This window comes from Trichosurus vulpecula, chromosome 1, assembly GCF_011100635.1.
Source record: "Trichosurus vulpecula isolate mTriVul1 chromosome 1, mTriVul1.pri, whole genome shotgun sequence".
Classification (NCBI taxonomy): domain Eukaryota; kingdom Metazoa; phylum Chordata; class Mammalia; order Diprotodontia; family Phalangeridae; genus Trichosurus; species Trichosurus vulpecula.
The window spans coordinates 4376513-4403491 of record NC_050573.1 but is presented as its reverse complement, the minus strand read 5'-3'; the positions used below and the strand labels follow the sequence as shown (position 1 = coordinate 4403491).

General features: G+C 44.3%; 2 protein-coding genes across 2 annotated transcripts; both read right to left on the bottom strand.

The window, feature by feature from the left end:
• Window positions 1–206: 206 nt before the first annotated feature.
• Window positions 207–9891, bottom strand: LOC118855483 (zinc finger protein 585A-like). The gene is made up of 5 exons (XM_036765585.1): window positions 9516–9891; window positions 8217–8448; window positions 5065–5191; window positions 3509–3604; window positions 207–3106 (listed from the first exon to the last, which is right to left on the bottom strand). The coding sequence occupies exons 2-5, from the start codon at window positions 8247–8249 to the stop codon at window positions 327–329; spliced, it is 3036 nt and encodes a 1011-aa protein (XP_036621480.1). The 5' UTR covers window positions 8250–8448; window positions 9516–9891; the 3' UTR covers window positions 207–326.
• A 6471-nt stretch (window positions 9892–16362) lies between these two features.
• On the bottom strand, window positions 16363–26746 carry LOC118855490 (zinc finger protein 260-like). The gene is made up of 6 exons (XM_036765597.1): window positions 26371–26746; window positions 25070–25301; window positions 20716–20842; window positions 19160–19255; window positions 17384–18756; window positions 16363–17049 (listed from the first exon to the last, which is right to left on the bottom strand). Exons 2-6 carry the CDS (start codon window positions 25100–25102, stop codon window positions 16699–16701), a joined length of 1980 nt encoding a protein of 659 aa, XP_036621492.1. The 5' UTR covers window positions 25103–25301; window positions 26371–26746; the 3' UTR covers window positions 16363–16698.
• Between the last annotated feature and the right edge of the window lie 233 nt (window positions 26747–26979).

The window sequence follows — 26979 nt, the reverse complement described above, 5'->3', positions numbered from 1 at the left end:
TAATAAGGAAAGCAAGGTTAAAGGGGTTGACAAGCCTACTTTAATTCAGCATACAAATATCATTCACTTAGTTCAGGGGAAAAAGCCAGCACACTGAACTTCAGAGCAAATACAAAGTACAAACATCAACAGACAGACCTTGTCTGTTTCAAATCCCAATACACAGTTACCAGAGTTTAACAAAGTCTCAGCATCCAGGTTACAAGCTGGAGGGCCCTTAGCTGCAGCTGCCCAGAGTCTCAACACCATCTCGAGTGATAAGGTTTCTCTCCAGTGTGTGTTCTCTGATGATTACCAAGAGACTTCCTACATCTGAAAGCCTTTCTTCATTGATTACATTCATAAGGTTTCTCTCCAGTGTGGATTCTCTGATGTTTAATAAGACTTTCCCTGCATTGAAGAGTTTTTCCACATTGATTACATTCATAAGGTTTCTCTCCAGTGTGTGTTCTCTGATGTGTAATAAGACTCTCCCTGCATTTAAAAGCTTTACCGCATTGATTACATTCATAAGGTTTCTCTCCAGTGTGGATTCTTCGATGTCTAGCCAGATTCCGCTTATCAGTAAAAGTCTTTCCACATTGATTACATTCATAAGGTCTCTCTCCAGTGTGTGTTCTCTGATGTGTAATAAGAGAAGCCTTCACTCTAAAAGTCTTTCCACATTGATTACATTCATAAGGTTTCCCTCCAGTGTGGATTCTCTGATGTGTAATAAGACTCTCCCTACATTTAAAAGCTTTACCGCATTGATTACATTCATAAGGTTTCTCTCCAGTGTGGATTCTTTTATGTTTAACAAGACTCCACTTATCAGTAAAAGTCTTTCCACATTGATTACATTCATAAGGTTTCCCTCCAGTGTGGATTCTCTGATGTGTAATAAGACTCTCCCTGCATTTAAAAGCTTTTTCACATTGATTACATTCATAAGGTTTCTCTCCAGTGTGAATTCTTCTATGTTTAAGAAGACTCCACTTATCAGTTAAAATCTTTCCACATTGATTACATTCATAAGGTTTCTCTCCAGTGTGTGTTCTCTGATGTTTAATAAGAGAAGACTTCACTCTAAAAGTCTTTCCACATTGATTACATTCATAAGGTTTCTCTCCAGTGTGGATTCTTCTATGTTTAACAAGACTCCGCTTATCAGTAAAAGTCTTTCCACATTGATTACATTCATAAGGTTTGTCTCCAGTGTGGATTCTCTGATGCGTAATAAGAGAAGCCTTCACTCTAAAAGTCTTTCCACATTCATTACATTCATAAGGTTTTTCTCCAGTGTGGATTCTTCTATGTTTAACAAGACTCCACTTATTAGTAAAAGTCTTTCCACATTGATTACATTCATAAGGTTTGTCTCCAGCGTGGATTCTCTGATGTGGAATAAGAGAAGCCTTCACTCTAAAAGTCTTTCCACATTGATTACATTCATAAGGTTTTGTTCCAGTGTGGATTCTTCTATGTCTACCCAGGTTCCACTTATCAGTAAAAGTCTTTCCACATTGATTACATTCATAAGGTTTCTCTCCAGTGTGTGTTTTCTGATGTCTAATAAGAGAAGCCTTCACTCTAAAAGTCTTTCCACATTGATTACATTCATAAGGTTTTGTTCCAGTGTGGATTCTTCTATGTCTACCCAGGTTCCACTTATCAGTAAAAGTCTTTCCACATTGATTACATTCATAAGGTTTCTCTCCAGTGTGGATTCTCTGATGTGTAATAAGACTATCCCTGCACTGAAAGGCTTTTCCACATTGATTACATTCATAAGGTCTCTCTCCAGTGTGGATTCTTCGATGTCTAGCCAGATTCCGCTTATCATTAAAAGTCTTTCCACATTGATTACATTCATAAGGTCTCTCTCCAGTGTGGATTCTTCGATGTCTAGCCAGATTCTGCTTATCAGTAAAAGTCTTTCCACATTGATTACATTCATAAGGTCTCTCTCCAGTGTGTGTTCTCTGATGTGTAATAAGAGAAGCCTTCACTCTAAAAGTCTTTCCACATTGATTACATTCATAAGGTTTCTCTCCAGTGTGGATTCTCTGATGTTTAATAAGACTTTCCCTGCATTGAAGAGTTTTTCCACATTGATTACATTCATAAGGTTTCTCTCCAGTGTGGATTCTTCTATGTTTAACAAGACTAATTTTCCATGTAAAAGTCTTTCCACATTGATTACATTCATAAGGCTTCCCTCCAGTGTGGATTCTCTGATGTGTAATAAGACTCTCCCTGCATTTAAAAGCTTTACCGCATTGATTACATTCATAAGGTTTCTCTCCAGTGTGGATTCTTCTATGTTTAACAAGACTAATTTTCCATGTAAAAGTTTTTCCACATTGATTACATTCATAAGGTTTCCCTCCAGTGTGGATTCTCTGATGTGTAATAAGACTCTCCCTGCATTTAAAAGCTTTACCGCATTGATTACATTCATAAGGTTTCTCTCCAGTGTGGATTCTTCTATGTCTACCCAGGTTCCACTTATCAGTAAAAGTCTTTCCACATTGATTACATTCATAAGGTTTCTCTTCAGTGTGTGTTCTCTGATGTGTAATAAGAGAAGCATTCACTCTAAAAGTCTTTCCACATTGATTACATTCATAAGGTTTCTCTCCACTGTGGATTGTTCTATGTCTACCCAGGTTCCGCTTATCAGTAAAAGTCTTTCCACATTGATTACATTCATAAGGTTTCTCTCCAGTGTGTGTTCTCTGATGTGTAATAAGAGAAGCATTCACTCTAAAAGTCTTTCCACATTGATTACATTCATAAGGTTTCTCTCCAGTGTGGATTCTACTATGTATAACAAGACAGCGCTTTTCTCTAAAAGTCTTTCCACATTGATTGCATTCATAAGGTTTCTCTGCAGTGTATGTTCTCTGATGTGCAATAGGACATCCCTTCTCTCTAAAAGCCTTCTCACATTGATTACAGTCATACGGTTTCTCTCCACTTTGGATACTCTCACGTGTTTTGCAGACTTCTCTCCAATTGAAGACAAGGGGACAATCACTCATTAATCCTTGCTTGGGAGTTTCTGCCACAGAAAGGCTTAGTTCTATAGCAGCTTCCTTCATTTCCAGGCTCATCTCTCCGTCTTAAAAAAAAAAAAACAAACCAACTCTAAAACAAATAGACACTATACAAACAAACATATGAAGGTCTAGGAAAGAGCTCATAGAAGAAAACCTAATCCCCTTTACTACTCTCAGGAGAATTCCATGCCCCCAAATTCCAAACAATGACTTCTTTTTGGATCATATATTTATCCCTGGAAGGAAGGTGAAAGGCCATGGAGTCCAAACCCCTCTTATGACTGTTGGAGACACTGAGACTCAGTGGTCCAGTGACTGACCCAGGAAGCTGCTACTGAGAAATATCTGAAAAAGAATTCCAAGTCAGGCCTTCCTGCCCCCAGATCTACCACTTGCTTCACCACAAGAACAAATAGCGGCCTCTTGTAATCCCACCTCTCATATATCTGCCTTCACTCACTCACCTGGACAGCAGCTCCTCAGGCTTTCTTGCTCCAGCATCCATGGGCCTTCCCTTTGCTCAAAGGAAGAGATCATGTCTTCTCTGGGAACTGGCAGCCCTGGGCATGGGGAGTCAGATAGAGATGAGCATGGAGACAAACTTGGCCTTTAGTTCTCTTTAGGGAAAGGTGTTCAGACCCACAGCTGCTCCACTGTGAGATTTACACACATGAGTCTGTTCTCACCCATTAGTGATTACAATGCAGGTAACCCAAAGCAGGGTGTGCCCCATTATCCTTTTGTACAACCTGCTGTGAGAAAGAGCCAAACCTCTGCCCCCCATCCTGTCGAGTCCCATTCTTATAGAAACTCCTAAATCCAATGCAGGCTACAAAGGCTTATTATGCAAGACCAGCCTCAAGCGCCAGAAGGAGGATCCTTGACCACCCACCTTCTGCACTGTACCCCTCCCCTGTTCCTCACTCCCTGAAACCTGTAGAAACCTTGTGTGCTGCTCATTTGGGGCATCTTTGCCTCTTCAGGTGAGAGTCTCCTGTTGGCAAACTCAAGAAACCCTAGATGGTCCAAATTCTATTTCTAGGCCAGTCTCTTATTCCTGGCAATGCCAGGGTCATGTAAACAAGGACACCAGGGTTGTTCCCAGGCCTCCTGGAGGATAGTCTGATACCATTTCTTTTGTAAGCTTTGGGAGAAGATCAGGGAACCAGGATGGGGTCAGAAAATCTGGTCTTGGTGCACCTTCTTCATAGAAGGATGGACTCATTGCACACTTTCCATTCTCTAGAAATTAGAGGCAGCTGATGGTGCTGTGGAGACAGCCCTGGGCCTAGAGTGAGGCATGCCAGGGTCTGAATCCAGCCTCAGACAGTTACTTGGCTGTGTGCCACAGGACAAGTCACATAAACTCCATGTGCCTCAGTTTCCACAACTGTCAAATGGGGAGAATAGTATCACCCAATTGTGAGGATAAAGTGACATAATATTGTAAAGAAAGCCCCAGGCCCAGCACCTGGCAAATACTAAGTGAGAATAAATGCTTCTTCCCTTCCCTTCCTTTCCTACCATCTGTGCTGGAATTTCAGGGCAATGGGAAGGAAGATTAAAGACGAACTCACTATACGACGGACGAGTAGAAATTGGGAGCTACAAAGTGATGCTGTTAAAAAGAAGAATATTCCAGATCCCAGACCCATCCCAGAGAGGACAGGCTTGTAAGGAAAAGCCTCCTGAGCAGCTTTCAGAGCCTTGGCAGACAGATTTCATGGCCAGGTAGGGGTTAGGCCAAATGATCCCCGACATTACTTCAAGGTCTGAGATTTTTCCACACTAATTTGAAGCTGCCTAGAAGAGGTGAGAGACAGCTTCAGGAGCAACAAGGAAACCCTCAGCTTCCTGTCACACAATGCACAGACTTTCTATAGAAAACTCCAGGCAGCAGGACAGGAGATTAACATTTTTCTCTCTCTAATAACTGATCAGTGCTCCAAACCCTGCTCACTAGGGGATGAAGATATTCCTTTGACTGCAGACTCAGCATTACTAGAGGACGTGGCCTTACCCAGGGAGAGCAGGTTCCGGGCATTCTCCAGCATGACCCCCTTGTACAACTCCTTCTGAGGATGGTCCAAGAGGCCCCACTCCTCCTGGGTGAAGTCCACAGCCACGTCCTTGAATGTCACCAGCCCCTAAATCATTAAAAGTCATGGAATGTAGAGCTGAAGGACACTTCACATTTAAATAATCCAATCCTCATTAAATTTACAGAAAAAAACTGAAGCCCAGGGAAGGGATTTGCTGAAAAGTCAGACCTTTTATGAGAATCAGAGTCAACTTCTAAAACCACAGTCATTAAGAGCCCAACTGATTTTTGAGAAAAACATTTTCCATGATCAGTTAGAATAAAACTGAGGAATATTTTCTTCTGAAATGCATCTTCCTGTGGAATCAGGGAGAGAGTTTGTGTTTGATCAGTGAAGAAGGTGGATGTGTCGGGGAACATGAGACAGGGTGATGGGTAATATCTTCCTCATCGGAACTGACATAAGTGATTTATTATTTTTTTAAAACATTATTTTTTAAATCTCTTATATGCATATCCATGGTAAACTGTAGAATTTATTTCATTCCACGTTGAATTGAGATGTAGGAAGATTCACTTAAATCCAAATAACACAGAGACCAAAGCAGAGAACTTGTGGATCAGAGGAAGGGAAACCCCAGACCAAATTAAAATATTATATTTAAATACATATGACTATCAACACACATGCACATGAATGTATGACAACACTTTATATAACAAATAAACCTTATATGAACAAAATAATTTGCATTTTATCTCTTCCACAAGAATGTGAGCTCCTTAGCATGAGGAACAGGATTCCCCCCCCCTTTTTTTAATTTATTTAAAATTCAGGGAACAGAAAAAGCATTTCTGTAAGAGTACAATAAAAAAGATGATTGCTCATGAAACTGCAAATCTCCCATGTATGACGTGGTATTCCTTGAAATGTACAAAAATTATCGTGGAAAATTCTTTTCTTTCTCTCTGCCCTTACCCCAACCCTAGGTACGGCTACAACGTGTATGCACACACACACACATATATAATTTATATGTCTCGGTGTATATGCAAACACACAAACATATATATATGGAACATTATTCCATACATACCACTGTGTGTCAGTTCTTTCTCTGGATGCAGATAGCATCACTCTTTACACGCCCTTTACTTTTCATTTGTGTCCTTAGAATAGTCAAAACAACTCATGTGCTCAAACCCTTCTGAACACAATATTGCTGTCACTGTATACAATGTTCTCTTGGTTCTGCTCACTTTGCTCTTAGACACTTTGTGCAAGTCTTTCCAGGCCGTTCTAAGACCACTGAGCTCATCCTTTCTTACAGCACAGTAGCATTCCATCACAACCACACACCACAACCCATTCAGCCTTTCCCCAAATGATGGGGATCCCTGCACCCTCCAGGTCTTTGTCACCACAAAGTAAGTTGCTGTCAACATCTCAATCACATTCAAAGTCATAATTGCTGTCTGAGAATTTCTTTCCATCTCATTTTTACTCATGATTTTCTTTTCTGCCCTCTCTTTTTACCCTACTGCCTTTACATTATCCTCTCCCCCCACCTTCCTACCCCCCAATTCACCCAAACCTCCAAGAGTCACCCATTTCCTTCCCCCCCTATTTCAGCCCACAAGGTCTCCAAAAGTCCCCCACCTCTGCCTGACCCTCCTAAATCCCAGTCCACACACCCCTCTGAATAGTCCCTCCCCCATCCTGTTCCCCAATTTTCTCACCTCTCTACATGTTCAGAAGACTTGTACACCCTTTCCCATGTACATGAGGCTTCTTTTTCAACCCAGATGAGGGTATGGTTCCAACCTTAGCAACTCTCCACCCTTACTTGCTTCCTCTCTGTGAGGTCTTTTTTTCACTCTCCCTTTCTCCAATATTGTTTTTCCCTTTCGACTTTCCCTACACAGGTTTGTTTTTTATCATCACCCCATCATACAGAACTCAGCCACCACCTGTCTTTCAAACTACCTCAGGAATGATGACAGTTATAAGAATACTGATAACTTTTTCATATATAAATGATACTAAAACAGTTTGACCTTCATGGGGGCCTAATAATCAGGCTTTAATGATTTCCAGATATTTCTTCTGGATATTTTACATCGAATTTTCCAATGAGTTTTGCTCTTCTTGTTCCAAACCTGACAGTCTCTCAATTCATCAAACAGTCATTTTTTCCCATTCAGGATCATACTCACTTTGCTGGGTAAGTTATTCTTGAGTGCAACCATAGCTCCTTTGTTCTTTGAAATCTAATGTCTCCAAGCCTTCAGTCTTGGAGAGTGGAATCTGCCAGTTCTTGGGAAATCCTAACTAGATTTCCACTTTATTGAAATGCTTTCTTTTTCTTGTTGTTTACAAGATTTTCTCCTTACCCTGGGAGTTTTGAAACTTGGCTATGACATTCATGTAGGTTTTCCTCTTGGCATCTCTTTCAGGTGGTGAACAGTAGAAGTTTTTCTATTCTGCTTTCCCTCTTGTTCTAGAACTGAAAGGGCACTTTTCCTTAATAATTTCTAATTAAGAAGTGATTTGTTCTAAAGAAAAATCTGTGAAAAGTCTGTATGAAGCTGGCAGTTGCACGGCATTCTGGGGGAAAGCATTTAATGTGATCACTTGAGAGAGAACAAAGTTAAAGAAAAGATCTAGTTTGGTTCCTGAATGGCTGAAATAAATAAAGTCTGATCTGGAAGAGGATTCTAAAGACCTATTCACTGGAATTGTTGATTTGTAAGAGACGCCCCCAGCCAAGGTTGTTACACTGAGGGCTGCAGGTTACTCCACAGATGATGTGTCATAGCCAAGACAGCTCATGCCTTTCCTTACTGAGTGCTTTCATTTGTCTATGATGTACATTCCTTAATTATAAAATTAATTACCTAGAAATAAAAGTAACTATGATGGAGAAGGGCAAGCTAGATGGCAGAGTGGACAGAGCACTGGGCTTGGCATCAGGAAGATACCATGTTCATAAGTTCAAATCTGGCCCCAGAAATTAGCAGCTGTGTGACCCTGGACAAGTCACTGAACCCTGCTTGCAGCTTTACAGACCATCCTCTATGTCTGTGGCAATGGCCTCATTGGCTGATGTCTGTGCACAGACTGCACTCACCTGAGGAGGGGGGCTGCTGCTCCCAGGGGCCATTCCCTCTGGCTCCAGCCTCCCTGCTGGGGCCAGGCCTTGGTCCTCTGCAGACTGAGCTGGACAGGGAGAAAGATCCCAGAGGGGGAGAGGTCTTGCTCTTCTCTTCCCAGGCAGCAGGCTGGCCTACAGGGATTTACAGGATGAGGCCCCACAGGAGTCACAAAGGCCCTGGCCCTGCCCTCAGGCGAGAGACTCCACCCTACAGAGGGAGGCAGGAAGCAGGGAGGGTCAGGCTGGAAATGAAGAAGGTCTAAACAGTAAGACTACTTCCTCCCCTTCTTATTCCTTCTCTTCCCTCCCCTCTCCCCATTCTCCCAGAGAGCCAAGAGGCAGAAGGGGTTTGGGACCCCATTCCAAGCCTCAAGGACTCCTCAGTTTAGATCTCTTCCTCCAAGTGGTCCTCTGCCCTCCCTACATCCCCTCTCCCTGACTCACATACACATTGTATAGACTACAGACTGACTCCTGGATCTACAAGGGAAGCTAAAGAAGGTTGAGGAGGGAGAGGGCTCTTGAATGGAGCCACCAGGGAATGATCTGGGGAAGCCTGAGGCTGGGAGACAAAATCCAGTCTCGCATGAAGCCCCCTGGCAGGGGACCAGAGGCAGGGGAGCAGGAGGCCTGGGGAAGGGGTGCAGGGGTGTGGTCTGGGAGGCAAGACAATCTCACAAAGTTTATGGAGCAAGATCAGAGACACTGGAGCGACTGAAGGGCTCCAGGGGGACACTGAGCCTGGGGAAGCAGGATGACTGTGTCCTGAGGTCTAACTACGGGCTGGTGAGGATTGCTGGGACCTTCTGGGAAAGTTAGGCTTGGAATCCCTAAAGGGAAAGTGGGGACAGGGAGCCACATGCCTGGGATCTGACAAGGAATCAGCACCAGAACCCCGGGTGCAGATAAGGGGGACCAGGAGAGAGCTTTGCTAACTGTGTCCAAGCCTGGGTGGGCAGGTAGAAAGGTAGGATTCTGGGATCTCCAAAGGAGCTAGATCTGAAGACAAAACAAGGGAATTTCTAACCAGGAGGTTAGAGATTAGGGGACAGGGAGGCAGGACACATGGGGCCTCATAGGAAGGAGGAAATCAGGACTCCAGGAACCCTAGGGGCAAAGTCTGGAAAAGTGTTATCAGGTGATAAATCTGGGGAAGGTGAGCCAGGAATTTAGGGAGTGATGGGGGTGTCTGGAAAAGATCTAGGGGCAGGGAGCTCATCCGGCAGCCAGGCTGTGGAAGAAAGTGTGCTCCTGGCAGACCTGGCGAATACTCACCAGAGGAGGAGAAGGAGACGGAATTGCCCGGGCAGCCAGCAGAACCAGGAAATGGGGGGAGGGGCAGTGCTGCGACTGAGATCTCTCAGGGACCTGCAAACACAGAGCTGGTGTCCAGAAGGCGGAGCGATCCCAGATCTAGGGGAAGAAAGAAGAGATTTGTGGTGGACGGAAGCCAGAGCAGTCTGGACTCAAAGATTTCCTGCTTCTTGTCCTGCCCACTCTGGGAAGGTCTTCCTTTTTCCAATAGCACCGCCCTGTACAGCCCCTGAGGCCCCCAGGAGGGCGGGGCTCTTTCCTCCAATCACTCCCAGGGCTAGACCCAGACTGCCTCCCTTGCCCTCCAAAAAGTGGAAAGCCTTCTCCAGTGCTAGGATCTCCTCCTCAGCCCTAAACTCCTCCCAGGCCTCCAATCTCCACCCAGACCTCCTCCCAAACTCCACCTGGGCCACCACCCACCAGGCCGCCCATCTCTGAGAGCTCCTCCTCTCCAGTTTCTGCACCTCCTCCCATCCTCCTTTCTTCCTCCTCCGGAGCAGAAAGACTGCCAGGAATAAACTAGCACCTGAGTACCTGAAAGTGATACACCAACCCACAGAAGGGGTGTCATGCTTGGAAATGAAGATGGTCTGAACAGGAAGAGTAGTTTCCTCCTTCTCTTCTGTCTGCCTCCCCTCACCATCCTTCTAATAGAGACCCAAGAGGCACAGGGGGCTTTGGGATTCCAGGTGGGATGAGACCCATCAGAGCTGCCCCTCCACCTGGGTCTCTGCCCTCCTTGTATCAAGAACCAAGGGTGAGCAACATTCTGTAAGCAGTAGTAGATGCCCCCCCTGGGGACAAACTGGCCAGTGCCAGGTGGACAAAATTGTAAAATTCATTTTCCAAACAGTTGGGGCCATAAGGCCCCAACCTACTCAAAAGTTGCTGAGATAAGATACAAAGCTTGACCAGTGAACAATTGTCATACCAATTAAGTTGGGACCTGTTAAAAACTGTTTTAGAATGTTAAATTAATTGTCTTTCAGCCTTACTAGGTGCAAAGTCCCAGGCCCAAATCCCTATCTACTAGGTGCTAAGCCTTTGTGGGTCCTAAAGGGAGTTGCTAAGACCAGAGCCAATACTAGGAGCCTAAATTCTGGTCGGTCAGATGACGTTTGATGATGTCCAAAGACTGTATAAAAAGACAGAACAGACCCATTTGCAGGGGCTCTCACTCATTTGAAGAGTGGCGTTTGACTGGAGGAGACTCTGGGCAGCTGTAAAGAGCCCCCCAGATTGTAAACCCGGATATTGGGACTTTGTTAAACCCTGGTAACTGCGCAGTGAGATTTGAATCAGACCAGGTCTGTCTGTTGGTGTTTGTAATTTGTTTGTGTTTGCTCTGAAGTTCAGGGTGCTAGCTCTTTCCCCTGAACTAAGTGAATGATATTTATATGTTGGATTGAAATAAGATTGTTAACCCCCTAACATTACTTTCCTCAGTAAAGCAGATCAAAGAATCTGTGCTGGCAGTGTCCTTGATGTTGGGCTTGCGTTGGTCTTTCACCCCCACAGCAGCTGCTAGCCAAATTGTTGTAACTGCAATGCATGGAAGGAGCTCACAAACCCCAAAGTTATGGGCCCCAGCAAACTGGCTCCGACTGGCCAGAGTTAACTCCTGGTCAACAACCATGTGGCAACTGCTGGGAAAGGGAAATGGGCACATAGGGAGTGTTGGAACCTGGAGGGATCCTCACAGATCCTGATCCAGAAGGGGGGAGCTCCAGTGCCTAACCTGCATTATGGAATCTCAATAGAGAGAGAAGCAGACTCTTTTCTTTTTTGTTTACTTTTTCTTTCTCATGGTCTTGTTGAGGGAGGTGAGGTTAAGGAACTCCAAGACTGCAGTTCCCAGATGGGGTTGTTGAGGGGGAGTGCCCCTCAAGGAACCCAGTACTGCAGAGAGTTGGGGCCATCTGGAATGAATTCACGATCTCAAACATTCTTTAAGTCAAGGTGACAAAGACTTCTTATGCTTTACAGGGGGCAAGAGTTCTTAGGGAACCTGCAACCTTACAAGGGCACAGGGAAAGTTTAAATAGGAGGTGTGGAGATGAAACAAGTCAATTAGGTGTTTTGGGGTGGGATTAGGGAGTGCTTAAGAGGTGGTTGGTTCTTAAAGGAACATGCACTTTACATTTCTACTGGGCAGGTATCTTACCCAGAGTTCACTGGGAAACAGCCCAAGGGGGAGCTATCTGGGAGTGTGGTTTTGACCGTGAAACATCACTAAGTCAACCATTGGTCAGGGCTGACTAGAAATATCCAGATGGCTTCCATCAAATGTCTTGCTCGACCAGAGGGATGTAAGGGAGTATACATTTGACCACGTCTAGGATACATATGAGTAAGGTCAGGAAGTAGTGAATATTGTTATGTCCCAGTGCACAGCCAATTAGCACTACACAGGGAGTTGGACTGATAAAATTCTATAGGTGCAGCTGGCCGCAGTATCAGGAAGAGAGAGGAGTGTTTTGCTAAGGCATGCTGCCCTTGAACTGGACAGGGACTGCTAGGGCCAATTTTTGAAGCTAGATGTGATTTTTAGAACTCAATGTGATTTTGGAATTCGGGTCCAGGCACAGGCACCTAAGCAGAGGCTGAGGAGAAATGATAGAATTGGGGTTCAAGCACAAGCACCCAAGGACACCATCGTTCTCTCCCATTCGTTAAAATTCTTCTATGCAACATGACTCATGTGAAAATGTGTTTAATAGAAGTGTATAAATAGTCATATTACATTGCATTCTGTCTTTGGGAGGGATGGGGGAGGGAGGGGGGTAATTTAAAACTTATGGAAGTGAATGTTCAAAATTCAAAATCAATTGATAAATTGAGAAAAGGGTGATTGCTGCCCCATTTCTGTTCCTCATTGTGGCCTTTCCCAGTGAATATACAAAGAGCAAGGTGTGCCTGTAACCCTTCCCCTCTTTCATAAGCTATTCATTCACAGGGGGCCTGGGATGAAGACAGGACAAGGGAACCTCTTACCTTGAGCTGGGAGAAGGGGTTGAACACACCTGGGGTCCTATAGGAGAAGTCTGAAGACTGAGACAGTGGGAGCCACTGATAAAGTCAAGGTTGGTGTCCTGGGGCATTTGGGTTGTGGTTGGGAGTCTGGTCAAGTTTCAGGGACAGTGACCCCAGGCAGTAGCTAGGCCTAGGAGAGAGGCATGTTCCTGACATCCATGGAGACTGGTCAGCAAGATATAAGAAGAGGGAAATGAGGCCCAAAGGAAGGGGAGCCAGGAGGAATCTGGCACCTTATAGGATCCTGGCCCAGACCAACCTGGGATCTGTTCCTAAAGAGCTGGCTTCCAGAAGGCAGAGTGATCTCAGCTCCCAGGTTTCCTGTTTATAGCCAGCCTACTGAGAATGGGTCCTCCAAGTGCTAAAGAGCCCAATCCTGTCTAGTCTCTGAACCCCAGGTTCAGCCCTTTTTTTCAATGGCTCACTGAGTCCTCAGGACCTCAGGACCCTGCCTGCCTCTCTTCCCCAACCCTACCCTGCATCCCAAGGAATGTCCCAACCCCCTTTCCCATCTTCTTATACTTCACCACTCTCTGACCCAGGGCCACTGGCCTCCTGCCTCATCCTTGGTCAAGAACCTCCATCTTCTGAAACTGTGTCCTTCCAATGGCAGCCTCCTACGCATATAATGTTCTTTCTCATCACCTCAGCCCACTGGATTCAGTCTTCTCAGCCAACAGCTCACCTTCTGAAAAAAGTTTTTTTTTTTTTTTCTGGTACCTAAAACTATTAGAGCTTCTCTCTGAAAACCGTACACTTCTTCCTGTACAGACTCCTCCCAGGCCTCCAAACCCCACCCCAGGGTTTTAATTTCCCTTGAGCCATGTAATATCAATTAAGTTGGGATTTTTATACTGTTTTAAATGATAAATTAGTTAAGTGTCTTTGAGCCTTACTAGGTGCAAAGCCCCAGGCCCAAAGCCCTAATTACTAGGTGGTAAGCATATGTGGACATGAAGCCCTCAGGATCCTAAGAGGAGTTGCTGAGACCAGAGCCAATCGTAGGAGCCTACGTTCTGGTCACTCAGGCGACATTTGACGAAGTCTAAAGAGTGTATAAAAAGAGAGAACAATTTCCTTGGGGTTCTGAGTCACAGGTGGAGTGGCAGATGGCTTCAGGCCAGCCATAGTTATGAGCTCCCTGGCTCACCAACCCAGATGTTGATGGTTTCTTGGTAACTATGAATTGCATTTGATCTGTTTATAATGTATGTATGTAATTTGTTTGTATTCCCTCTGCAGTTCAGGGTGCTGGCTTTTTCCCCTGAACTAAGTGAGTTTATATGTGTGTGATGGATTAAAGTAAGATTGTTAACTCCTTAACGTTGCTTTCCTTAGTAAAGCAGATCAAAAGAACAGGCCACTATCCCCAACCTGGGCATCCTGGAAAACTCTGCCTCTCCTATCCCTCCACCATCTCCCTTACCCCTCCCGCTTTAGGGCTCAGACCCTCCTCCTTATTGCTGAAAGACAGCCAGGATAAAACTTGGGCAGCCCCTAAATGAAATCAATGGGCTCCATTATTGAAAGTGCTGACAGAAAATGACTCTTAGGCAATTCTGCATCGTACCATTTATAAGTTTAATCCACATTTCATGGGACTGAGTTTGTCCCAAACTATGTGGTACCATTTAAAGTTACAGTGTGAGGGGCAGCTAGGTGGCACAGTGAATAGAGCACTGCCCCTGGAGTCAGGAGGACCTGGGTTCAAATCCAGCCTCAGACACTGGACCCATTTACTAGCTCTGTGACCTTGGGAAGTCACTTAACCCCAATTGCCCTGCATTGCCCCCTCAAAAAAAGGTTACATGCGTGTTGCCATTAGGATAATTTTGATTTTTGACCCTGTAAAAGGTAGGACAGACCTGAATGCAAATTAAATTATGAACGAAATTTCATGAGGGTGATCTATTTAGACATGTCAGCATAAGAAATACAAGTGAAATTGGACCTCAAGTCTGCTACACTGGTCAATGAATGCAATTATTCCACAGTGGTAAATCGGTAGATGCATAAAGTGATTTTATGTGGAGCATAATTTGGAAACACATTCAACTGAATCAATGTCATTTGACTGTCAAAAAGTCTATGTCATATTTGAAATGCACATTATCATCTATTCCTTCTTCTTTGGGACTTTGGGGAAAGCACTGTGCATGGCATGTTGCTAATAAAAAAGTAAGTTCTAGAGGGTGATGCAACTATACTCTTACCCAATTAACTTTTATTGAGAAATACTGAATTAAGTTATTCCACAGTGGGTAACAATGCTTAACAACTCAAGTATTTAATTGGGCATGCTTTGTTTTAAAGCAAATAATGATAAATTACTATTTGGGAAAAGTACAGAAGACCTTGTGAATTCTCCTTTTCTGGGTAGTCCTCTGGGGCCTTAACTGGGTCTTGGGGACCCTCTCTATTGAAAAGATTATTAAATCTTATCAGGTCTGGGAGAAGAACTTGCTAAAAGAAGGCTATCCAATTGTGACTCAGTAGTCAAGGAGGTGGTATTGTTTAGAAGCTTATTTCTAAGAAAGAATTGATCTTTATCTGATAGAATGACTACTGATGATGAAAATTATCATAATACTTATTATAATTAAAAATTATTTAAAAAAACATAAAAGCATCACTCTGATGAATGTGCTGTCATCAGGACCAGAGCCCTTCATTGATTTGTACAGTGCAGGTGACAAGCAGCCCAGATGCCTCTGATATGGAACTGACTTCCCTTAGCTTTCCTTTCCAGGCTGGCAGAGCAGCTACAACCATGGGAGGCTTTGCAGATAGAGATTGCAAGGCCTCTTGCCTGCCTAGGAGCAGCTGCTTTGTTCATATGATGGTTCTGCTCTGCCTCAAGTCCATCAGGGGAATCCCTGACGCATCATCATGATCGTTGGGTCACCAACATCTGGAGGCAGCCATGATCTGAAATTAATGAGAAGTTTCTTGACTGTCACATGAAGTGGCCTGGACACAGTCTGAATACATGCATGTAGGTGGCCTGCGGGAGAACACAAAATTCCCTAAAGCGCCCTAATTTTGATGCCTTTGATTAAATACTTGTGAGTGTGTTTGCACGTGTATTTGTTTCTTTGTTCATGTGTGCTTCTGTATGCCTTATTCAGAATGTCACTTACAAGGACCCTGAAAATTCTGGAAGCAGAATGTACAAGGTGCCTGGCACACAATAGGTACATATAACCAGCCCCACCCCCTTTCCAGTCTTCTTACACCTCACTCCTCTCTTCTTCCTCCTCCTGCTCTCTGACCCAGGGTCCCAGTCCTCCGGGCTCATGTTTGACCTAGACCTGATCTCCTGACTTTGCCTTTCCAATGCCTGTCCCCCATGCTGGGAATGTTCTCTCCCTCTTGCTAGGGTGTCTTTAGCCCCACCCCTCTTGCTTTCCAGGTATGTGGCTGTTCAAAGAGGACTAGCTCCTCTGGTGGGAGACCTGGTGTTTCCACAATCCAGCTAGCAGCTGCTGTGGGGGTGGAAGACCAACACAACACCAACAATAACAATGCTACCAGCAGGCTGCAAAAGCACAGGTACTTTTGATCTGCTTTAATAAGGAAAGCAAGGTTAAAGGGGTTGACAAGCTTACTATAATTCAGCATACAAATATCATTCACTTAGTTCAGGGGAAAAAGCCAGCACACTGAACATCAGAGCAAATACAAAGTACAAACATCAACAGACAGACCTTGTCTGTTTCAAATCCCAATACACAGTTACCAGAGTTTAACAAAGTCTCAGCATCCAGGTTACAAGCTGGAGGGCCCTTAGCTGCAGCTGCCCAGAGTCTCAACACCATCTCGAGTGATAAGGTTTCTCTCCAGTGTGTGTTCTCTGATGATTACCAAGAGACTTCCTACATCTGAAAGCCTTTCTTCATTGATTACATTCATAAGGTTTCTCTCCAGTGTGGATTCTCTGATGTGTAATAAGACTCTCCCTGCATTTAAAAGCTTTTCCACATTGATTACATTCATAAGGTTTCTCTCCAGTGTGGATTCTTCTATGTTTAAGAAGACTCCACTTATCAGTTAAAATCTTTCCACATTGATTACATTCATAAGGTTTCTCTCCAGTGTGTGTTCTCTGATGTTAAATAAGAGAAGACTTCACTCTAAAAGTCTTTCCACATTGATTACATTCATAAGGTTCCTCTCCAGTGTGGATTCTTCTATGTTTAACAACACTCCGCTTATCAGTAAAAGTCTTTCCACATTGATTACATTCATAAGGTTTGTCTCCAGTGTGGATTCTCTGATGCGTAATAAGAGAAGCCTTCACTCTAAAAGTCTTTCCACATTCATTACATTCATAAGGTTTTTCTCCAGTGTGGATTCTTCTATGTTTAACAAGACTCCACTTATTAGTAAAAGTCTTTCCACATTGATTACATTCATAAGGTTTCTCTCCAGTGTGGATTCTTCTATGTTTAACAAGACTCCGCTTATTAGTAAAAGTCTTTCCACATTGATTACATTCACAAGGTTTGTCTCCAGCGTGGATTCTCTGATGTGGAATAAGAGAAGCCTTCACTCTAAAAGTCTTTCCACATTGATTACATTCATAAGGTTTTGTTCCAGTGTGGATTCTTCTGTCTACCCAGGTTCCACTCATCAGTAAAAGTCTTTCCACATTGATTTCATTCATAAGGTCTCTCTCCAGTGTGGATTCTTCGATGTCTAGCCAGATTCCCCTTATCATTAAAAGTCTTTCCACATTGATTACATTCATAAGGTCTCTCTCCAGTGTGTGTTCTCTGATGTGTAATAAGAGAAGCCTTCACTCTAAAAGTCTTTCCACATTGATTACATTCATAAGGTCTCTCTCCAGTGTGTGTTCTCTGATGTGTAATAAGACTTTCCCTGCATTGAAAGGCTTTTCCACATTGATTACATTCATAAGGTCTCTCTCCAGTGTGGATTCTTCGATGTCTAGCCAGATTCCGCTTATCATTAAAAGTCTTTCCACATTGATTACATTCATAAGGTTTGTCTCCAGTGTGGATTCTCTGATGCGTAATAAGAGAAGCCTTCACTCTAAAAGTCTTTCCACATTCATTACATTCATAAGGTTTTTCTCCAGTGTGGATTCTTCCATGTTTAACAAGACTCCGCTTATCAGTAAAAGTCTTTCCACATTGATTACATTCATAAGGTTTCCCTCCAGTGTGGATTCTCTGATGTGTAATAAGACTCTCCCTGCATTTAAAAGCTTTACCGCATTGATTACATTCATAAGGTTTCTCTCCAGTGTGGATTCTTCTATGTTTAAGAAGACTCCACTTATCAGTTAAAATCTTTCCACATTGATTACATTCATAAGGTCTCTCTCCAGTGTGTGTTCTCTGATGTGTAATAAGAGAAGCCTTCACTCTAAAAGTCTTTCCACATTGACTACATTCATAAGGTTTCTCTCCAGTGTGGATTCTTCTATGTTTAACAAGACTCCGCTTATCAGTAAAAGTCTTTCCACATCGACTACATTCATAAGGTTTGTCTCCAGCGTGAATTCTCTGATGTATAATAAGAGAAGCCTTCACTCTAAAAGTCTTTCCACATTGATTACATTCATAAGGTCTCTCTCCAGTGTGTGTTCTCTGATGTGTAATAAGAGAAGCCTTCACTCTAAAAGTCTTTCCACATTGATTACATTCATAAGGTCTCTCTCCAGTGTGGATTCTTCTATGTCTACCCAGGTTCCGCTTATCAGTAAAAGTCTTTCCACATTGATTACATTCATAAGGTTTCTCTCCAGTGTGTGTTCTCTGATGTGTAATAAGAGAAGCATTCACTCTAAAAGTCTTTCCACATTGATTACATTCATAAGGTTTCTCTCCAGTGTGGATTCTACTATGTATAACAAGACAGCGCTTTTCTCTAAAAGTCTTTCCACATTGATTACATTCGTAAGGTTTCTCTGCAGTGTATGTTCTCTGATGTGCAATAGGACATCCCTTCTCTCTAAAAGCCTTCTCACATTGATTACAGTCATACGGTTTCTCTCCACTTTGGATACTCTCACGTGTTTTGCAGACTTCTCTCCAATTGAAGACAAGGGGACAATCACTCATGAATCCTTGCTTGGGAGTTTCTGCCACAGAAAGGCTTAGTTCTATAGCAGCTTCCTTCATTTCCAGGCTCATCTCTCTGTCTTAAAAAAAAAAAAAACAAACCAACTCTAAAACAAATAGACACTATACAAACAAACATATGAAGGTCTAGGAAAGAGCTCATAGAAGAAAACCTAATCCCCTTTACTACTCTCAGGAGAATTCCATGCCCCCAAATTCCAAACAATGACTTCTTTTTGGATCATATATTTATCCCTGGAAGGAAGGTGAAAGGTCATGGAGTCCAAACCCCTCTTATTACTGTTGGAGAAACTGAGACTCAGTGGTACAGTGACTGACCCATGAAGCTGCTGCTGAGAAATATCTGAAAAAGAATTCCAAGTCAGGCCTTCCTGCCCCCAGATCTACCACTTGCTTCACCACAAGAACAAATAGCGGCCTCTTGTAATCCCACCTCTCATATATCTGCCTTCACTCACTCACCTGGACAGCAGCTCCTCAGGCCTTCTTGCTCCAGCATCCATGGGCCTTCCCTTTGCTCAAAGGAAGAGATCATGTCTTCTCTGGGAACTGGCAGCCCTAGGCATGGGGAGTCAGATAGGGATGAGCATGGAGACAAACTTGGCCTTTAGTTCTCTTTAGGGAAAGGTGTTCAGACCCACAGCTGCTCCACTGTGAGATTTACACACATGAGTCTGTTCTCACCCATTAGTGATTACAATGCAGGTAACCCAAAGCAGGGTGTGCCCCATTATCCTTTTGTACAACCTGCTGTGAGAAAGAGCCAAACCTCTGCCCCCCATCCTGTCGAGTCCCATTCTCATGGAAACTCCTAAATCCAATGCAGGCTACAAAGGCTTATTATGCAAGACCAGCCTCAAGCGCCAGAAGGAGGATCCTTGACCACCCACCTTCTGCACTGTACCCCTCCCCTGTTCCTCACTCCCTGAAACCTGTAGAAACCTTGTGTACTGCTCATTTGGGGCATCTTTGCCTCTTCAGGTGAGAGTCTCCTGTTGGCAAACTCAAGAAACCCTAGTTGGTCCAAATTCTATTTCTAGGCCAGTCTCTTATTCCTGGCAATGCCAGGGTCATGTAAACAAGGACGCCAGGGTGGTTCCCAGGCCTCCTGGAGTATAGTCTGATACCATTTCTTTTGTAAGCTTTGGGAGAAGATCAGGGAACCAGGATGGGGTCAGAAAATCTGGTCTTGGTGCACCTTCTTCATAGAAGGATGGACTCATTGCACACTTTCCATTCTCTAGAAATTAGAGGCAGCTGATGGTGCTGTGGAGACAGCCCTGGGCCTAGAGTGAGGCATGCCAGGGTCTGAATCCAGCCTCAGACAGTTACTTAGCTGTGTGCCACAGGACAAGTCACATAAACTCCATGTGCCTCAGTTTCCACAACTGTCAAATGGGGAGAATAGTATCACCCAATTGTGAGGATAAAGTGACATAATATTGTAAAGAAAGCCCCAGGCCCAGCACCTGGCAAATACTAAGTGAGAATAAATGCTTCTTCCCTTCCCTTCCTTTCCTACCATCTGTGCTGGAATTTCAGGGCAATGGGAAGGAAGATTAAAGACGAACTCACTATACGACGGACGAGTAGAAATTGGGAGCTACAAAACGCCGCTGTTAAAAAGAAGAATATTCCAGATCCCAGACCCATCCCAGAGAGGACAGGCTTGTAAGGAAAAGCCTCCTGAGCAGCTTTCAGAGCCTTGGCAGACAGATTTCATGGCCAGGTAGGGGTTAGGCCAAATGATCCCCGACATTACTTCAAGGTCTGAGATTTTTCCACACTAATTTGAAGCTGCCTAGAAGAGGTGAGAGACAGCTTCAGGAGCAACAAGGAAACCCTCAGCTTCCTGTCACACAATGCACAGACTTTCTATAGAAAACTCCAGGCAGCAGGACAGGAGATTAACATTTTTCTCTCTCTAATAACTGATCAGTGCTCCAAACCCTGCTCACTAGGGGATGAAGATATTCCTTTGACTGCAGACTCAGCATTACTAGAGGACGTGGCCTTACCCAGGGAGAGCAGGTTCCGGGCATTCTCCAGCATGACCCCCTTGTACAACTCCTTCTGAGGATGGTCCAAGAGGCCCCACTCCTCCTGGGTGAAGTCCACAGCCACGTCCTTGAATGTCACCAGCCCCTAAATCATTAAAAGTCATGGAATGTAGAGCTGAAGGACACTTCACATTTAAATAATCCAATCCTCATTAAATTTACAGAAAAAAACTGAAGCCCAGGGAAGGGATTTGCTGAAAAGTCAGACCTTTTATGAGAATCAGAGTCAACTTCTAAAACCACAGTCATTAAGAGCCCAACTGATTTTTGAGAAAAACATTTTCCATGATCAGTTAGAATAAAACTGAGGAATATTTTCTTCTGAAATGCATCTTCCTGTGGAATCAGGGAGAGAGTTTGTGTTTGATCAGTGAAGAAGGTGGATGTGTCGGGGAACATGAGACAGGGTGATGGGTAATATCTTCCTCATCGGAACTGACATAAGTGATTTATTATTTTTTTAAAACATTATTTTTTAAATCTCTTATATGCATATCCATGGTAAACTGTAGAATTTATTTCATTCCATGTTGAATTGAGATGTAGGAAGATTCACTTAAATCCAAATAACACAGAGACCAAAGCAGAGAACTTGTGGATCAGAGGAAGGGAAACCCCAGACCAAATTAAAATATTATATTTAAATACATATGACTATCAACACACATGCACATGAATGTATGACAACACTTTATATAACAAATAAACCTTATATGAACAAAATAATTTGCATTTTATCTCTTCCACAAGAATGTGAGCTCCTTAGCATGAGGAACAGGATTCCCCCCCCCTTTTTTTAATTTATTTAAAATTCAGGGAACAGAAAAAGCATTTCTGTAAGAGTACAATAAAAAAGATGATTGCTCATGAAACTGCAAATCTCCCATGTATGACGTGGTATTCCTTGAAATGTACAAAAATTATCGTGGAAAATTCTTTTCTTTCTCTCTGCCCTTACCCCAACCCTAGGTACGGCTACAACGTGTATGCACACACACACACATATATAATTTATATGTCTCGGTGTATATGCAAACACACAAACATATATATATGGAACATTATTCCATACATACCACTGTGTGTCAGTTCTTTCTCTGGATGCAGATAGCATCACTCTTTACACGCCCTTTACTTTTCATTTGTGTCCTTAGAATAGTCAAAACAACTCATGTGCTCAAACCCTTCTGAACACAATATTGCTGTCACTGTATACAATGTTCTCTTGGTTCTGCTCACTTTGCTCTTAGACACTTTGTGCAAGTCTTTCCAGGCCATTCTAAGACCACTGAGCTCATCCTTTCTTACAGCACAGTAGCATTCCATCACAACCACACACCACAACCCATTCAGCCTTTCCCCAAATGATGGGGATCCCTGCACCCTCCAGGTCTTTGTCACCACAAAGTAAGTTGCTGTCAACATCTCAATCACATTCAAAGTCATAATTGCTGTCTGAGAATTTCTTTCCATCTCATTTTTACTCATGATTTTCTTTTCTGCCCTCTCTTTTTACCCTACTGCCTTTACATTATCCTCTCCCCCCACCTTCCTACCCCCCAATTCACCCAAACCTCCAAGAGTCACCCATTTCCTTCCCCCCCCTATTTCAGCCCACAAGGTCTCCAAAAGTCCCCCACCTCTGCCTGACCCTCCTAAATCCCAGTCCACACACCCCTCTGAATAGTCCCTCCCCCATCCTGTTCCCCAATTTTCTCACCTCTCTACATGTTCAGAAGACTTGTACACCCTTTCCCATGTACATGAGGCTTCTTTTTCAACCCAGATGAGGGTATGGTTCCAACCTTAGCAGCCCTCCACCCTTACTTGCTTCCTCTCTGTGAGGTCTTTTTTTCACTCTCCCTTTCTCCAATATCGTTTTTCCCTTTCGACTTTCCCTACACAGGTTTGTTTTTTATCATCACCCCATCATACAGAACTCAGCCACCACCTGTCTTTCAAACTACCTCAGGAATGATGACAGTTATAAGAATACTGATAACTTTTTCATATATAAATGATACTAAAACAGTTTGACCTTCATGGGGGCCTAATAATCAGGCTTTAATGATTTCCAGATATTTCTTCTGGATATTTTACATCGAATTTTCCAATGAGTTTTGCTCTTCTTGTTCCAAACCTGACAGTCTCTCAATTCATCAAACAGTCATTTTTTTCCCATTCAGGATCATACTCACTTTGCTGGGTAAGTTATTCTTGAGTGCAACCATAGCTCCTTTGTTCTTTGAAATCTAATGTCTCCAAGCCTTCGGTCTTGGAGAGTGGAATCTGCCAGTTCTTGGGAAATCCTAACTAGATTTCCACTTTATTGAAATGCTTTCTTTTTCTTGTTGTTTACAAGATTTTCTCCTTACCCTGGGAGTTTTGAAACTTGGCTATGACATTCATGTAGGTTTTCCTCTTGGCATCTCTTTCAGGTGGTGAACAGTAGAAGTTTTTCTATTCTGCTTTCCCTCTTGTTCTAGAACTGAAAGGGCACTTTTCCTTAATAATTTCTAATTAATAAGTGATACGTTCTAAAGAAAAGTCTGTGAAAAGTCTGTATGAAGCTGGCAGTTGCACGGCATTCTGGGGGAAAGCATTTAATGTGATCACTTGAGAGAGAACAAAGTTAAAGAAAAGATCTAGTTTGGTTCCTGAATGGCTGAAATAAATAAAGTCTGATCTGGAAGAGGATTCTAAAGACCTATTCACTGGAATTGTTGATTTGTAAGAGACGCCCCCAGCCAAGGTTGTTACACTGAGGGCTGCAGGTTACTCCACAGATGACGTGTCATAGCCAAGACAGCTCATGCCTTTCCTTACTGAGTGCTTTCATTTGTCTATGATGTACATTCCTTAATTATAAAATTAATTACCTAGAAATAAAAGTAACTATGATGGAGAAGGGCAAGCTAGATGGCAGAGTGGACAGAGCACTGGGCTTGGCATCAGGAAGATACCATCTTCATAAGTTCAAATCTGGCCCCAGAAATTAGCAGCTGTGTGACCCTGGACAAGTCACTGAACCCTGCTTGCCTCACTTTCCTCATTTGCAAAATAAACTGGAGAAGGAAAAGGCAAACCACTCCAGTATCTTTGTCAAGAAAAATCTCAAACAGTTTATAAAGTCCTGAACATGAGTGAACAAGAATGATGGAGTGGGGGGAGAGGGGGTGTTCCTTCCTTGGTTAAAAATAAAAGCAATATTCAATTAACCTGGGATTTGCTTGAGCTATTTCTTCAGAAAATTCACACAGGGAGAATTACAGAAACTTGGTAGAAGAAGAGTCAAGAGGAGGAGTAAGAGGCCTACTGATGGGCCATATAAAGGAGAGGTTGGCCAGGTTTGGGAATATGAGAGAAACGATTCATTGAGGACCCCTACTCAAACAACATTAGTCAGTTCATTAGGATTTTATAAGGGGTAATGATTGTTGTAATGCTTTCAGTATATTCATCTAGTCAGTCCCCAAATACCAGGTCTAAGAATAAGCAATGTATTAATGCATACTTTGTACAAGTCACAGAGGAATATGGATTCCAATAGAAGGGCCCCAGAATAGGCCTTCAACTTAAATGAGGTAATAGGGAAACAGGAGTGTGTGGTTGTGTGAGAGTTTTTGTGTGTGTATGTGCATAGGTGTGTGTGTGCGTGTGTGTAAATGTCTGGGGTAAAAATCACAAGCTCTCTTTATGATACATTGAATTTCAGACGTCTATTGGTCACGCAGTTTGAGATATCTCTTAAGAAATTAGACATGAAAGACTGCAGGTTAGCAGAGAGACTGAGGCAGGAAGGGTCCGTTTGAGAACCATCAGCACAGAGATAGTGATGACATGGATGGCAGCTGATGAAATCACCAAGGAAAATAGTATAGAGGGAAAAGGGAAGAGGACCAAGGACACCTATGGTCATAGGGTTTGATCTCAGGAAGATCCAGAAAAGAGAGACAAGTAGTCAGATAGGTCAGAGGAAAACCAGGAGAGAGTGGGGTCCTAAAAGGCCAGGGAGAAGAGAGTATCATGGAGGAAAGAGTGATCACCAGGGTCAGAGGCTGGAGAGAGGTCAAGGAGAATGAGGATGGAGGTCACCTCTGTGGTCTCAAAAAGAGAAGAGCACAGAAGAGTAGGTGAGGAGGAGGGGCCTTTGAAGGTGAGAGGGGGCACTGTTGTTACTGCCTGAATCAATTGCATGCCTGTTTTTGTAAAGAAATGCTCCAGGAGGACCACACTGGCAGCTTTACAGACCATCCTCTATGTCTGTGGCAATGGCCTCATTGGCTGATGTCTGTGCACAGACTGCACTCACCTGAGGAGGGGGGCTGCTGCTCCCAGGGGCCATTCCCTCTGGCTCCAGCCTCCCTGCTGGGGCCAGGCCTTGGTCCTCTGCAGACTGAGCTGGACAGGGAGAAGGATCCCAGAGAGGGAGAGGTCTTGCTCTTCTCTTTCCAGGCAGCAGGCTGGCCTACAGGGATTTACAGGGTGAGGCCCCACAGGAGTCACAAAGGCCCTGGCCCTGCCCTCAGGCGAGAGACTCCACCCTACAGAGGGAGGCAGGAAGCAGGGAGGGTCAGGCTGGAAATGAAGAAGGTCTAAACAGTAAGACTACTTCCTCCCCTTCTTATTCCTTCTCTTCCCTCCCCTCTCCCCATTCTCCCACAGAGAGCCAAGAGGCAGAAGGGGTTTGGGACCCCATTCCAAGCCTCAAGGACTCCTCAGTTTAGATCTCTTCCTCCAAGTGGTCCTCTGCCCTCCCTACATCCCCTCTCCCTGACTCACATACACATTGTATAGACTACAGACTGACTCCTGGATCTACAAGGGAAGCTAAAGAAGGTTGAGGAGGGAGAGGGCTCTTGAATGGAGCCACCAGGGAATGATCTGGGGAAGCCTGAGGCTGGGAGACAAAATCCAGTCTCGCATGAAGCCCCCTGGCAGGGGACCAGAGGCAGGGGAGCAGGAGGCCTGGGGAAGGGGTGCAGGGGTGTGGTCTGGGAGGCAAGACAATCTCACAAAGTTTATGGAGCAAGATCAGAGACACTGGAGCGACTGAAGGGCTCCAGGGGGACACTGAGCCTGGGGAAGCAGGATGACTGTGTCCTGAGGTCTAACTACGGGCTGGCGAGGATTGCTGGGACCTTCTGGGAAAGTTAGGCTTGGAATCCCTAAAGGGAAAGTGGGGACAGGGAGCCACATGCCTTGGATCTGACAAGGAATCAGCACCAGAACCCCGGGTGCAGATAAGGGGGACCAGGAGAGAGCTTTGCTAACTGTGTCCAAGCCTGGGTGGGCAGGTAGAAAGGTAGGATTCTGGGATCTCCAAAGGAGCTAGATCTGAAGACAAAACAAGGGAATTTCTAACCAGGAGGTTAGAGATTAGGGGACAGGGAGGCAGGACACATGGGGCCTCATAGGAAGGAGGAAATCAGGACTCCAGGAACCCTAGGGGCAAAGTCTGGAAAAGTGTTATCAGGTGATAAATCTGGGGAAGGTGAGCCAGGAATTTAGGGAGTGATGGGGGTGTCTGGAAAAGATCTAGGGGCAGGGAGCTCATCCGGCAGCCAGGCTGTGGAGGAAAGTGTGCTCCTGGCAGACCTGGCGAATACTCACCAGAGGAGGAGAAGGAGACGGAATTGCCCGGGCAGCCAGCAGAACCAGGAAATGGGGGGAGGGGAAGTGCTGCGACTGAGATCTTTCAGGGACCTGCAAACACAGAGCTGGTGTCCAGAAGGCGGAGCGATCCCAGATCTAGGGGAACAAAGAAGAGATTTGTGGTGGACTGAAGCCAGAGCAGTCTGGACTCAAAGACTTCCTGCTTCTTGTCCTGCCCACTCTGGGAAGGTCTTCCTTTTTCCAATAGCACCGCCCTGTACAGCCCCTGAGGCCCCCAGGAGGGCGGGGCTCTTTCCTCCAATCACTCCCAGGGCTAGACCCAGACTGCCTCCCTTGCCCTCCAAAAAGTGGAAAGCCTTCTCCAGTGCTAGGATCTCCTCCTCAGCCCTAAACTCCTCCCAGGCCTCCAATCTCCACCCAGACCTCCTCCCAAACTCCACCTGGGCCACCACCCACCAGGCCGCCCATCTCTGAGAGCTCCTCCTCTCCAGTGTCTGCACCTCCTCCCATCCTCCTTTCTTCCTCCTCCGGAGCAGAAAGACTGCCAGGAATAAACTAGCACCTGAGTACCTGAAAGTGATACACCAACCCACAGAAGGGGTGTCA

Excerpts from the sequence above, each read along its gene's own strand:
- LOC118855483 (XM_036765585.1), bottom strand. The coding sequence starts at position 8,249 with ATGGCCCCTGGGAGCAGCAGCCCCCCTCCTCAG. Across the intron at positions 5,192-8,216 it reads GCAGCAGCCCCCCTCCTCAG|GGGCTGGTGACATTCAAGGA; the intron begins GTGAGTGCAGTC and ends TTAATGATTTAG. Across the intron at positions 3,107-3,508 it reads CCTGAGGAGCTGCTGTCCAG|ACGGAGAGATGAGCCTGGAA; the intron begins GTGAGTGAGTGA and ends TTTTTTTTTAAG.
- LOC118855490 (XM_036765597.1), bottom strand. The coding sequence starts at position 25,102 with ATGGCCCCTGGGAGCAGCAGCCCCCCTCCTCAG. Across the intron at positions 20,843-25,069 it reads GCAGCAGCCCCCCTCCTCAG|GGGCTGGTGACATTCAAGGA; the intron begins GTGAGTGCAGTC and ends TTAATGATTTAG. Across the intron at positions 19,256-20,715 it reads CCGGAACCTGCTCTCCCTGG|GGCTGCCAGTTCCCAGAGAA; the intron begins GTAAGGCCACGT and ends CCCCATGCCTAG.